Raw genomic sequence first — 15,026 nt, forward strand, 5'->3', positions numbered from 1 at the left:
TCCTTTCTCTCTCTTCTTCTGGGACAAGTATAATGTGAATGTTGGCTTCTTAGACTGTCTTCATCTCTTTTCATTCTTCTTTCTTTATTCTGTTCTGCAACAGTGATTTCCACCAGTCTGTCTTCCATTTCACTTATTCATTCTTCTGCCTTATTTATTCTGTTATTGATTCCTTCTAGTGTATTTTTTTATTTCAGTTACTGTATTGTATTTTTCAGTTATTGTATTGTATTGTATTATTCATCTCTGTTCTTTAAAGCTTCTAGACCTTTACTAAACATTACTTGTATCCTCTCTGTCTGTGCCTCCATTCTTTTTCCTAGATCTTGGATCATTTTTACTCTCATTACTCTGAAATGTTTTAAAGTTAGATAACCTAACTTCACTTCACTTGATTGTTCTTGTTGGGTTTTATCTTTTTCCTTTGTCTGGATCGTATTTCTATGCCATCTCATTTTGTCTAACTTTCTGTGTTTGTGGTCTCTGTTCCTCAGGCTGCAGGATGGTAATTCCTTTTGGCTCTGGTGTCTGCCCACTGGAGGGTGGAGCTGGGTTTTGTCCCTCTGGTGGGCAGGGCCATGTCAAGGGGTGTGTTTATAGGCAGATCTTGGCTCAGGATGACTTTAGGCAACCTGTCTGCTGATGGGTGGGACTGTGTTTCCACCGTTGGGTTGTTTGGCCTGAGGTGTCCCAGGATTGGATTCTGCAGGCTGTTGGGTAGGGCCAGGTCTCTGTGCCAAAATGGCAACCTCTGGGAGATCTCACACCGATGAGTCCCTGGGGTATCTGCCACCAGTGTCCTTGCCCCCACAGTGAGCCACAGCTGATCCCTGCCTCCCCAGGAGACCTTCCAGGACCCACAGGTAGGTCTGACCCAGGCTCTTATGGAGTCACTGTTTTGTCCTGGGTCCTAGTGCATGTGCAACCTTGCATGTGTACTCCAAGGGTGAAGTCTCTGTTTCCCCTAGTCCTGTGGAATTCCTTCATTCAAGCCCCCTGTGCTTCAAAGTCTATTGCTGTCGGGGCTCCTCCTCCTGATGGCAGACCCCCAGGCTGGGGATCCAGATGTGGGGCTCAGAAGTTTCACTCCTGTGGGAGAATCTCTGAAATATAATTATTTTCCAGTTTGTGGGTTGCCCACCTGGTGGGTATGGGATTTGATTATATTGTGTAAGTGCCCCTCCTGCCATCTCATTGCAGCTTCTTATTTTCTTTCTGTGTTGAATATTTTTTTTGGTAGGTTCGAGTCTTTTTTGTCAATCATTGTTCAGCAGTTAGTTGTGATTTTGGTGTTTTCTTTTGAGGAGGTAAGATCAAGTCCTTTTACTCCACCATCTTGTCTCTTTTCCTACACGAGTTTTTTTCAATAGTAAATACTACCATACTACACTATCCATGGTTGATTGTATAAGTGAATGCAAAACCACAAAACGGGAAGGCTGACTATAAGTTTTATTTGAATTTTCCACTGGGTGGAGGGTTGATCCCCTTAACCCCTATACTGTTCAAGGGTCAAGTGTCAATAATGAGTCAAAATATAAAGCATAATGGGAAAAAATGAGTTCAAAATGATTAATAATATTACAAATAATTTGTAGTAAAATTTGTTGAGTATGTATGAATAAAAATAAAACGACCATTTAACACTATACCTCAAATTAATTAATTTAAAGAAAAAAACTTTTAGAAGATAGGAGAATTTCTTTATAAACTTGACATTGGGAAAAAATTTAAGATATAAAAAGTACTAACCTTCAGTAATTACAAAGTAAAAATGGATAAATTGATCTATATAAAAAATTTGTTGGGTAAATATGAATAGAGGTGAAATTCTGATTATCAAAGATACAATTAAGATAGTGAAAAGGAAAGCCACAGGGTCGGAGAAGATATTTGCAATAACTGAGAAAGGGTTTCTATCTAGGAGATATGTGTGTATATGTATAAATCATATCTATGTTATCTTATATGTCATTGGGAAGGCAATAATTTGAAAATATACATTAAATTGACAAATCCCTAAAAATATAAATTAATGAAATGTATCCAAGAAGTTTGAATTTTCATATAAACAAATAAACTGATTCAGTTTCAAAAACATTCCATCAAGGAGAGCCCCACTCTCATAAAGCTTCACTGAACATCTCTACAAAATAGTCAAAGAACATTATATAATGTCTACTGGAGAGTAGGCACTACTGATCTCTTTTATGGGACTAGCAAAACCTCGATGCCAAACCCAGTGAAGACAATATGGGAAAGGAATATTTCAGGCTAATATCACGAATATTGAGGTAAGTCAAATCATTCAATAAGGAAAAATATTATCTCAGGACTAATTTGGGTTTAGGAGCAGGTGGCATTTTATTCAAAACCCAATTGCTATAACACAATACATTGATTGATGAAATGATTATTCAGTTAAAGCAAAACAGAATAAGCAATTTCTGAAGTTTACCCTCATTAATTAAAATTCTAGCAAACTAGAACTAAAAAAAGAATGTCTTTAATTTGATAAAATGTCTCCATAAAAATCCCCAAGCAGGGGCTTCCCTGGTGGCGCAGTGGTTGGGAGTCCGCCTGCCGATGCAGGGGACACGAGTTCGTGCCCTGGCCCGGGGGGATCCCATGTGCCGCGGAGCTTCTGGGCCCGTGAGCCATGGCCCCTGGACCTGTGCGTCCAGAGTCTGTGCTCCACGACGGGAGAGGCCACAGCAGAGAGAGGCCCGCGTACCGCAAAAAAAAAAAAAAAAAAAAAAAAATCCCCAAGCAATCATTATATGCTAAAACACACAGTGTTTTTGTTTGAGAGCAAAAAAATACAAGGACACATGGATAGCCATAATCACCATTTGTCTTCAGGATTATACTAGAGATTTTACCCAGTGCAGTTAAGCAGGAAATAGAAGTGAAAGGCATAAGGTCAGGAAAAGAGGAAATAAAACTTTGTATATATGAGATATTACAGTGTACACAGAGAATGCTCAAGAACCTGCAGATCAATTATTACAATTAATTAGATAGTTTGACAAATTTGCTGGGCACAAAGTCAACTTAAACTTTAATCATATTTCGATATATACTGTAATACTGTTGGAAAATGAAATTTGAAAAGGTTAACGTTTAAACCATGAAAATTATCAAGTAACTAAATATAAATCTAAAAAAAGATGTATAAGACCTCTTTGGTGAAAATTATAGAATTATATTAAGAAGACCTAAGCTTAGAGATATTCTATGTTCATGTTTGGAAGAGAAAATATTTTTAAAATGTCAGTTCTCCAAAAAGTGATCTATAGATTCATTGCAGCCAAGAGGTATTTCATAGAACTTAATTGATTCTAAATAGATGTGGAAAAATCAATGGCCCACATTAGCCAGGACAGTCTTGAAGAATGAGAATACGATGGGAAGTCTTGCTTTAGCAAATGAAGTCATAGTAATGACAATAGTGTGGTATTGATGAGGGCATAGAGACATAGACTAAAGGACAAGAAATAGAGATCCCACACAGATATGGACACTGATACACACATATTGAACACTTGGTTTATGATGGAGGTTTTATGGCAGAGAGTGGGGGAAAGACTATTTTCTTTTTCTCTCATCAATAAGTGGTGCTAGGACAATAAATGTCTCTATGGTGTCCTATAAGAACACACATTTATACATGGAAAAAAACCCTGACCCTTATTTCACACCATGCCCAATAATCCATTTTAGGTGGATTATAGATCCAAGTGTGAATAAGTATTTGAAAATATAATGCAACAATATCTTCATGATAGGTAAATATTTTAAATATGTTACATAAAAGTATTAATCCTCAATAAAAGTATTGATGACTTTGACATTAAAATAGAGAGAAACAAAAGCCAGAGGTTAGGGATTAGAGAGAACATTTGGGTGGAGAGGGGATATATGACAGTAGAGAGAGGTATATATGCTTTTATTTTCTGTTTTAATGAAAAAGTATGATATTTGAACAAATAAGACTGTGATACATTTCACAATATCCATAGCTACTTACATCTACTTCGGACTGTTTTATTACATTTCCATAAGTTACAATTTTTTTCTTCTCTGGGATGTTGGGACATTAGATAGGGTGTTTCCCATATCTTCCCTGGGCTCCAAACACCACCAACAATCCAAATATTCTGGGCAGGCAGTTGCCAGATGGTGCTGGATCACTTCCCCTTCCCTCTTTTGCTGCTTCTTTGGTCAGAAATCAACATAGTTGGTCTTGGCTTTCTAGGAGACCAGTGTACTCCTGAGGCATTCTGGACATCATCAGGGCTGTTTTAGCATCACTCTTAGAAGGACATTTTGGAAGCTCCTTGGGGAACTTCTACTGATGAGCTTGTGTTGCCACCACCATTGTCTTTTCACCACATGTGTAAAGAAAGACAAATGAAATGGAAACACAACACTCCAAAATCTATGAGATGCAGGAAAAGCAGTCCTAAGAGGGAATTTAATGCAATACTGGCATTCCTCAAGAAACAAGAAACATCTCAAATAAGCAAAGTAACCTATCATCTAAAGGCATTCAAAAAAAAAAAAAAAAGCCCAAAGTCAGCAGAAGGAAGGAAATAATAAAGATCAGAGAGAAAATAAATAAAATGGAGACAACAAATAATGGAAAAAAAAATCTATGAAACCAAGAGCTGATTTTTTTGAAGGAATAAACAAAATTACTAAACCTTTAGCCATGCTTACCAAGAAGAAAAGAGAGGCCCCAAGTAAACAAAATAAGAAATGAAAGAGGAGAAATAACAACTGACATCACAGAGATACAAAAAATCATAAGAGAATACTACAAACATATATGTGTCAACACATTGGTTAGCCTAGAAGAAATGGACAAATTTCTAGAAAGTCACAACCTGCCAAGACCGAGTCAAGAAGACACAGATAATTTGAACAGACTGATCACCAGTAGTGAAATTGAATGTCTAATTAACAAAACTCCCAGCAAACAAAAGTCCAGGGCCAGATGACTTCACAGGGGAATTCTACCAAACATGTAAGTAAGAGCTTATACCCATCCATCTCAAACTATACCAAATAATTAAAGAGGAAGATACACTCCCAAATTCATTGTATGATGGCACCATTACCCTGACACCAAAACCATACAAAGGCACTACAAAAAAAATTAAAGGCCAATATCTTTGAAGAATATAGATTTAAAAATCCTCAACAAAATATTAGCAAACCAAATTCAGCAATATATAAGAAGCATCATACAATGTGATCAAGTTGGATTTATTCCAGGACACAAGGATCATTCAACATTCACAAACCAATCCATGTGATACACCACATTAAAAAAGAACAGATAAAAATCAAATGATCATTTCAATAGATGCAAAAAAAGCACTTGACAAAATTCAACATCCACTCATGATAAAAACTCCTAGCAAAGTGGGTATACAGGGAACACATCTCAACATAATAAAGGCCATTTATGACAAACTCACAGTCAAGGATGCCCATATATGGGGATATATGTATACTTATAGCTGATTCACTTTGTTGTACAGTAGAAACTAACACAACATTGTAAAGCAATTATACTCCAATAAAGATATAAAAAAAATAAAATTGTATCAGAAAGAATAAAATTAAGGAATAAACTTAACCAAGGAGGTAAAAGATGTATAGAAAACTATAAAACATTGATGAGGAAATTGGAGATGATACAAAGAAATGGAAAGGTATCTGGCACTCTTAGATTGGAAGAATTAATATTGTTAAAATGACCTTACTACCCAAGCAATCTACAGGCTAATGCAATCCCTATCAAAATACCCATGACATTTTTCAAATAACTAGAAAAAATCGTCCTAAAATTCATATGGAACCACAAGAGACCCCAAATTGCCAAAGCAATCTTGAGAAAAAAGAACAAAGCTGGAGTTATCACTCTCTCTGACTTCAGACCGTACTACAAAGCTACAGTAATCCAAACAGCATGGTACTGGCATACAAACAGGCACATAGAACAATGGAGTAGAATATACAGCCCATGCACATATAGTCCATTTAACCTAGGAAATAAACTCATGCACCTATGGTCCATTAATCTACAACAAAAGAGACAAGAGTCTACAATGGAGAAAGACAATCTCTTCAACAAGTGGTGCTGGGAAAACTGGACAGCTACATGTAAAACAATTAGATTAGACACTTCCTCACACCATAAACAAAAATAAACTCAAAATGGTTTAAAGACCTAAATGTAAGACCTGAAACCATAAAACTCCTAGAAGAGAACATAGCCAGAACACTGCCTATTGTAACAATATTTTTTTGGATTTATCTCCTAAGGCAAAAGAAATAGAAGCAAAAATAAACAAATGGTACCTAATTAAATGTAAAAGCTTTTGCATAGCAAAGGAAACAAAAGAAACCAAAGAAAAGGCAACCTACAGGATGGAAGAAAATATTTGCAAATGATATGACTGACATGGGGTTAATATCTAAAATATATAAACAGCTCATACAACTCAATATCAAAAAACAAACAACCCAATCAATAAAAGGGCAGAAGACCTGAATAGACATTTTTTTCCAAAGAAGACATACAAATGGCTAACTGGCACATGAAAAGATGCTCAACTTACAAATCAAAACAACAATGAGATATAACCTCATACCTGTCGGAATGGCTATCAACAAAAAGAACACAAATAACAAATGTTGGAGAGGATGTGGAGAAAAGGGGACCCTCCTACACTGCTGGTGGGAATGTAAGCTGGTGCAGCCACTATGGAAAACAGTATGGAGTTTCCTCAAAAATCTAAAAATAGAACTTCCATATGATCCAGTGATTCCATTCCTGGGTATATAACCAGAAAAATAAAAACACTAATTGAAAAAATACATGCACCCCAGTGTTCATAATAGCACTATTTACAATAGCCAAGATACAGAAGCAACCCAAGTGCCAATTAAACAAATGGATAAAGAAGATATGGTATACATATACAGTGGAATATTATTTGGCCATTAAAAACAATGAAATTCTGCCATTTGCAGCAGTGTGGATGGACCTAGAGAATATTATGATTAGTGAAATAAGTTAGAAGACAAATACTATATGATATTTATATGTGGAATCTAAAAAATAGTACAAATGTACATATATGGAAAGTGGAAACACACTCACAGATATAGAAAACAAACTAGTGGTTACCAAAGGAGAGAGGGAAGCTCGGAGTGACATTTAGGGGTATGTGATTCAGAGGTACAAACTATTGTGTATAAAATAGATAAGCAACAAGGATATACTGTACAGCACAGGGAATTATAGCCATTATCTTGTAATAACTTTTAATGGAGTATAATTTGTAAAACACTGAATCACTATGCTATATACCTAAAACAAATATAATAATATAAATCAACTATACTTCAATAAAAAGACATAAAAAAATCTAAAAGCAAAAACAAATAAATGAAAATTTATCTAATTAAATCTGATTTTTCTATAAAAAAATAAGCAGAAAAAAATTTTAGGGCCCATGATCCTTTTAAACAGCAAACAGTAGTAAGCACCGTGGTAGGGAAGATATGGCAGCTTAGCAAAACCAATTTTCTTTTCTTCCAGGGGGTATAGGTGAACTCCACTGTCCAGTCTACCTTGAGGGTAGGTGTGACTCTGTCACTGTCGCAGGAAATGGGATGTGAATGAAATGCTGTGAGCCTCTTCCAGAGCTGGGCTGTAAACTCCCATGCCTGACCATCTAGTTTCTTCCCTTTCCAGGATTTGACACAGATGAATACAGGGAACTTGGAAGCATCTTTAGGGAACTGAGACTGTGTCTCATAATCTTGGGCTGACCATGTAATTTATTACCCAACTGGGACACTTGAGAGTGGAAGGGGGCACTGCTCAGCAGGAATACTCACTTTGGACTGTGCCTGAGCAAGAAATAGACCGTGCCTGAGCAAGAAATATACATCTATTGTGCTAGCCATGAAATGCTAAAGTTTATCTGTTAGAATTGTCAGGGTTATCGTAACTAACAAGTGTCAACTTACTTAAGCCAGCATTTTTCTAACATGGAATGTTTTTAAAAATAAAATTGTTTTACTAATGATAAATTTTAAATAGTGAATAAATTAAAAACAGAAAGAAGAAAAATGTCAGCCTTAATCTCACCATCCAACTGACCACTGTTAATGGATATATTTCCATCCAGATTTTTTACATGTGTATTTTTTATAGATGTGATTACAATACTTTCAGTTTTGAATCCTATAGTTCATTCAACAAACGTTTTCCTCATTTTATTAAAAAATCTATTAGTGAAGATCATTTTAGAATCTCTTCATATTTAATAAACAGGCATTTAAGTTATCTAAATCATACATAAATGTTGTCGAAAAATTAGATAAGTGGATGTGCAGGAAGAAAGAAAGGCCTAAAAGGAAAATGTATGTATAAACAAAAATTGACTGCAGTATATGCTGCTCTTAACCTGCCTTTGACTTAAATCTAATGAACATTCTTTCATGTGGCAATTGTAATTCTATATCATGACTTTAAAGTTGCCATAGTGTTCAAAGCTATGAAACTTCTAAAAAGCAAAACCCCAGTTAGTGTTGGATTAATTAGTTTTTCTAAGATTTGACTTGTGTAACTTTTTTAGGCATTACCTTCTCCACTTTTCTCGGTGTGGTTGATGGTTACATCAGGCACCTTTTTTCCTTTTTTTTTAAAGATATTTGTGTACAAGTTGTGATAGCGCATTTTCTCAATGTCCATTCTGCATCTCATTATTATCATTTTTGTTGATCCTTCTCAATTATATAAGAAAAATTATTAATATTTTAATTTGCATTGATTAATTAGTGACCTTTCACTTGTCCCCAAGTGTTTATTCAGTTTTTTTATGATTTGCCTATTAATGTTCTTAGCCTAGTTTACTTTCGTTTTCTCAGTTTAGTTTTTGTCCTTTTGTTTTCTTAGCCTAGTTTTCTAGAGCGGTGGATAATGTAGATGGTAATGGCTACATAATATATAATGTGAATGTGCCATATTTTACCATCTCCCTATTTTGGACATTAATACTGATTCTAATTTGAGATCTATGATTAAATAATGGTGTGATGAACATCGATATGAATAACCCCCCTAAACACACACACACACACACACACACTCTTTAGATCTTATGTAGGTTAAAGTCCTAGAAATAAAAATCACTAGATCAAAGAGAGAAATAATGTAAATATATTTAGATATCATTTTAAGGAAACACATACCATTAAGGGCAGTCCCGGGTTCATGATGCTACAGTCATCATAAGGTAATAGTTTTTCTTCCTAATGTATCTCGTACTATGTCAAGTGCTTCTGTCAGGTGTAAGGGGGAAGAGTGACCCATCAGGCACTGTCCCTCAAGGCCACACACCCTTGCCTGTGGTGGTGGATCTGCCGCTGGCTCTGGTTTACACCCTGGGGTTCCATGGAGCTCTTCATGGCTGACTTTCTGGGCTTTCTACATTCCTTTTGTATGACGGCTTCTCCTAAGAGTGTCGTCATTTACTGCCGTGACCTGAAGTTGTCCCTTGTCTCACGCACATCTTACTGTTCGCTTGCTCACCTCCATGCATGTATTCAGCTCTTTTGTCACCTGTGCTCTGCCGGCTCCAGGGAAGACTTGGCAGATGGATGTAGGGACTGTCTTGTGTAAAAAATAAGTTTTTATTTGCTTTTCACCTTAGTTTTCAACGTGCTGAGTTTTGCTTTTCATATTCATGCAATTTGTTTTTCTTTTTAGTGAAATTCCTTCTGTTTACGATGTTGATCTCACTTTATTCAGTGTTTGTCCAGTTATGGTGAATTTGTTGTGTTCTGTTACATCCAAATGCACTGGTGGTGCTGTTTGAAGGATACAGGATATCTGGGTCACAGTGAACTGTGTTACCCTTTAAGTGTGGCATTTCGTGGATTTGTGGACTGAGGTTCATGCCTCCACGTGTGATATAACTAAAGATCAGGCTGTTCTGGCTGCCTCTCTCCTTCTTCCCTCCCTCCCCTCCGGACATGGACTCCACAGAGCACAGATTGGAAACCCCAGGACCTGTGGGTCACCAAGCCTCTTCCAATTTCACATTGCCCTTGTGGAATCAAACAAGATCATGCCTGTGAAACTCTAATGTGAAATCCAGCTAAAATACAGAGAATTTAATTATTTTCAAGACAAGATTTCTTCCAGATTCCAAATACAGGTCCATCTGTGTCAAACTGAACTTCCTAGTGGAAGGAGAGGAACCAGCAGAAGTTAGAGGAAATTTCTCATCACTGCAAGTTTCCCAATGGTGGAGACAGAGCCTGTTATGTGCTGGTACAGAGAGAGGTCAACATTTGATCTACTGATGGAGGGCAAAGTGGTACTTTCCCACCCAGCAGCCCTGGGTCCCTCTGGCTCACAAGGCTGCCATAATCTGGTTGTCAGCAGGGAGAGTCAGGGGTCCAAGGCCAGGGCAGGCTGAAAAGGGCTTAGGCTGCTGAGTGACTACACAGGCCTTGGAGGTGGCTGAGCCCCTGGGGGATGCTGGGTTGGATCCAGGGCCTGAGCTGGCCCCACCCAGGTGGGAGATGGGTACTGGCTCCTCTGATAAGCAGAAGGTACTGGCTGGCAAGTCAGGTTTGGAGGGGACAGTCAAAGGAGGAGAATTCACATGGGGCCCTTGGGAACTCTGTTAGGGAGATGAGAGGGAGGCTGGCTCAAAACAGCATGAGCTGGAAGGGAAAGGAGCTGGTGGCCAGGGCACTCAGATAGAAAACAGGGGCTGGTGTGGGACAGTAGACAGGGAGCAAGGTTGACTGAATCCCGTGTTGAGCCCAGGGCAGAGTGGGGAGATGGGACCCCAGTGAGGCTGAGGGCCATCATGGGAACATCTCAGCCTCCTAAGCTCTAGACGGTCCTGGTTGTGGGAGAAGCCTGCCCTCACTGGAGAGAGAGGCCCTGGAAACAGGAAACTGAGTGTCCATGGCATGACCCCCTGACCTCCTAGGTCCCTGGAGTTATTCTCCTTCCTCTGACCTGTTCTTTGCTCTGCCAAACTGAAGAGGGGTTGGAGACAGTGGTTGGCTTAGAGAAGGTAAGAAATTTCTAAGACCCAGAGAGGACCATTTTGAGGGAGAGAAGATTGTCGTTTTTAATGGACCTCACTTTAGACTCAGACCTGGCAGAAGGCTAAGCACCAAAGAGGCATGATTGAGAAATCAATGGGACTCTATACAGACAGCATGGGATTTAGGGAGGACTGAGGGCTGGGGAGAAAGGGGGAAGCAAAACCCAGAACTGACAGCAGAGGGCATCCTGGAGCAGTGTGGTTGCATATTGAGGCGGTTCAATGAATAAATAGGAATTCAGCTGTAATCACTCTAGAGATCCATTTATTGTGGCCCTGTGATCCCACTGCTAACCCCTATGGGATTCTTGCTGCTGCCCCAGAATGATGGTCAGCAGAGAACAAGGTCAGTCTCAAGCTGCTGTTCGAGGCGCTTCATTGTTCTCTTTATCCAGGGCAGGAAGTATGAGACCTTGGTGAAGACTCCTGGAGATGTCCCGTTTGTCTTTCCATAGGAGAAAATACCCTGGACCATGTTTTTGCACACGAGGGGCCCACCGGAGTCACCCTGTGGGTAGAGAAAGGAAGCGCTGAGTGGGCCTCCTTCCGGTCCTATCTTCCCTGCCACCACAGGCTGGGTGGTCTCTGTCAGGGGCTGTTAGGAAGATCTGGGCCAGAGGAGGCCTGGTCACCTCCCTCGCTGCTGGGGTCCAGCCTGGCTATGACTGTCCTTTGCAGCTCGACTCAGGTCTACCTTTCTGTCAGTCCTCATGGAAACTCGTGATAACGTAGCTACGGGATGACTGATCCTTCCTCACCCCCAATCCTGATCCACTCAGGGGAGAGAATTAAATTTTGGATTAGTGGACCTGGCTGCCCAAGCTCTCAGGCTGTGGATGAGGTTATGGCCTGTCCCCTACCCAAACCTCCCCAAGATCCTCTCCCCAGGGCCTGTGTGCTTAGATGCGAGGAACCTGACCTTGAAGGCAGTCTTCACCTTCCTCGGGTCCCCCACGCAAATCTGGGTGGCCTGGCTGTAATAACCTGGGAAGAGGGATTTGCACACTGGATCCTCCTGCACCGTCAGCTCTGCCTCCTGCAGGGTGGTGGTTGGAGTGCCCACGGCCACCTGCCCCCAGCCGGCCACACTGCACGCCTTTCCTGGCTTCACCTGGACCTTGCCCCTGGGCAGGCTGAGGGGTCTCACAGCTGCAGTCCTCTTGGCCTTTCTCTCCAGCTGAGGGGAAGAGACAAGAGTCCAGCTCAGCCAATGGCCTCTGGGCTTGGGTGCCATGATGAGGCTGCACTGACCACCCCCCTCACCTGAGCCACTGGGACTGGTCAGGCAGCCAGATGGGAGGGAGGAAAGGGACAGGTGGTAGTGGAGGGGAAACGATCTGTCCCCAGGAGGGCCGGAGGAGTGGGGAGGTTTCCTTGCCTGCAGTAACATGATGTCACTGGAGTAGTTCTTAGGATCATAGTCTGGGTGGGGGACGGCTCGTCTCACTGGGATCATCTGCTGGGTCCTCTCCTGTTTCTTGATGTTGTGGGCCCCCAGGGTGACGCTGATTAAACTGCACAGAGAGCAGAGCAGGAATGTGGGGACTCTGTGCCCTGTGCTTCTCAATGACATGAGGGCAGGGATCCTGGGAGCTTTCTCAGGCAATACGGCAAAATTACTCTGAGTTTGGATTTTAACTCTGTGCACCCTTTCATCCTCCACTGATGCTTTATCTGACCCGTGTGGGCCCTCGCTTCTCAACCTTGCCTCTTGCTGTCACCTCTGACCCTCTGACCTCAAAACTTACCTGCCCCATTTCTCAGCTTTTCGTCACCCTAGTGCGGCTCTTAAGATGGCTTGTTTGATGAGGTCTTGTGGTCCTGAGTTACCACGATCTCAGGGTGAGGGAGGGGCTCCCCTGGGCTCAGCCCCTGGGGAGGGGCCGGGGTCCCTGTCGGGGTCTCAGGAGGGGTAGGCTGGCTGCTGCCCCTCACCTTCCTCTGCAGTGAGCAGCCGTCAGAAAAAAGTCCTTTTGCACGAGGACACCGCCACACCTCTTCCAACTCTCCTTATCCAGAAACTGAACAAACACCATGTAGGGACGGGAGTGGGGCTTGGCCTCGTGGCCCCCGATGATGTCCTCTGAAAGAAAAGGCTGGAAGATGGGGTGATGGGAGAGGTGTGGTCAGGATGGAGGCTCAGGGAGGTGACGGCCAGGTGGGTTGACAGCACCTTGCAGACACCGGGGGAGAGTCCCCCAGGTTCTCATTGCAGCAGGATAAACTTTTCTGAACCTCAAGCCTCAGAATCTCCCTCTGAGAAAGGGGTCAGTGCTTGTTCTCCAGGTCCTGCATCAGGCACATGTGCGGAGGAGGGCGGGTCTGCCTTCCCGATGGTGGAGGCCCAGAGAATCGTGGACGGGACTCCCTGATGAGCCCTCACTCCCGCTGAGTCTCCGGGACCCCTCTAAGCCTCTGCTAACATCTTGATTTGTGCCATTTTTTAATAATTACCTATGAGCTTATGGAATTGGATTTTCTAAAATCCTCATGTCCTTGGGCCTAACACAACCTAGGATCTCAGTAAATGATTTTTTGGCTGCAAGAGTGAATAGCCTCCAATTAGCTTTAGGCTGAGATTTGGTGGGGATACTGCTGGTGGGATTCAAGGCCATAGGGGTGGGGGGAGGGCACTGCCAAAGACAGTGGGGCAGCTGAGGGCCTGGGAGGTGGGGGAGATGGGGCAGAAAATGAGCTGTTTGGGTCCTGGGGCAGAGTCAAGTCGCCCAGAGAGCTTTGGGTGCTGTCATCTAGCCACTTCTGATCAATCACCCCCTGGGTTCCTCTCCTGGGCAGGAGTGAGGGGTGGAGGGTACTGAGAAATTTCGTTGGTTCTTAAGCTGGGTCCACTGACAATTCCTATACTATAGTGGATTCACTTGAGCTGCCTATTCCTGGGTTGAAGTGAGGGATTTTAATTACCTGTGTTTTGCAGCTTCACATCCTCTGCCAAATACACAGCCCACTTTCCCTGCTGGTGAGAGAGAAGCTAAGACCCACCCTTCCTTTCTGCCATTCATCCTCACTGAGTGACTATGCAGCATCGAAATTGTTAGTCTGGGTTTGGGATGGGAGCTGGGATTGAGAAAGTTGAGCTGGGCAGAAGGGTCAGGACTACAGTAGGTTCAGTGAGATGGGCTCTGGCCTCAAGAATGGGGATTGTCACTCACCAGTCCCAGCCCGGTGGGCAGAAGAAAGGCCATTAGGAGCAGGAGAGGCTGCATCTTCCCCGAAGTTCTGCCCAGGTTGGAGCTGCTGGTGTTTCTTCCTTCCAGACACAAAACACAGGGGAAGGAAGGAGGGCAGGCTCAGTTCACACACAGACCTCCCAGACTTGTGCTCCCCCGCCGAGCCAGGTGTCAGCAGGCCACGTGGTCATCCACGTTCTCTGCCGTGGGTTAAGTGAGAACGACATTGTCACCACACTTGTACTCCCACCGCTGAGTCACAAAGCCAGAAGAAAGATCAAGAAAGTGAAGGCTGTGGTTCAGCCAGCACAGGGGCTGAGTCCCAGAAACCCCTCAGTGACTGAATCAAGAATATCTTCATTTTTCGACTCTTGGTTCTTTTTCGATTCTGGTGAAATCCTGAATAATTACACAATAGGCTAGGTCCTATTGTGTAATACGAGAGACACAGCTCCTGCCCCTGAGAGGCTGGCTGTCAGCTGGAGTAGACCTAGAATCTGTGGGTAGAGAATAAGATGGCAAGGACTATGGTGAGGGGGGTCTGCTTGGTGCCATTGTGAGGTAGAGGCTGGACTTGCTTTAGGAGCAGATAGGCCTGGACCACCCAAGTACCCTGTGCAGCAACCCCATTTCTTATGTTGCCACCATCCCAGTCTCATATTTTTGAAGTGTTTAGAATTGC

General features: G+C 42.0%; 1 protein-coding gene across 2 annotated transcripts; it reads right to left on the reverse strand.

Moving 5' to 3' along the window:
* Window positions 1–11,404: 11,404 nt before the first annotated feature.
* Window positions 11,405–14,472, reverse strand: LOC111164213 (granzyme H-like). 2 transcript variants are annotated; one of them, XM_022553635.2, is made up of 5 exons: window positions 14,327–14,471; window positions 13,092–13,252; window positions 12,535–12,670; window positions 12,076–12,333; window positions 11,405–11,664 (listed from the first exon to the last, which is right to left on the reverse strand). In XM_022553635.2, exons 1-5 carry the CDS (start codon window positions 14,378–14,380, stop codon window positions 11,488–11,490), a joined length of 786 nt encoding a protein of 261 aa, XP_022409343.2. In that variant the 5' UTR covers window positions 14,381–14,471; the 3' UTR covers window positions 11,405–11,487. The 2 variants fall into 2 exon arrangements, with proteins under 2 accessions (XP_022409343.2, XP_022409345.2); XM_022553637.3 differs by having other exon boundaries at window positions 11,554–11,664; window positions 12,141–12,333; window positions 14,327–14,472.
* Window positions 14,473–15,026: the final 554 nt, after the last annotated feature.

The sequence above is a fragment of the Delphinapterus leucas genome, chromosome 2 (assembly GCF_059928025.1).
Source record: "Delphinapterus leucas isolate spDelLeu-1000000601 "Yukka" chromosome 2, BTC_Dleu_Yukka2, whole genome shotgun sequence".
NCBI classification, from domain to species: Eukaryota; Metazoa; Chordata; class Mammalia; order Artiodactyla; family Monodontidae; genus Delphinapterus; species Delphinapterus leucas.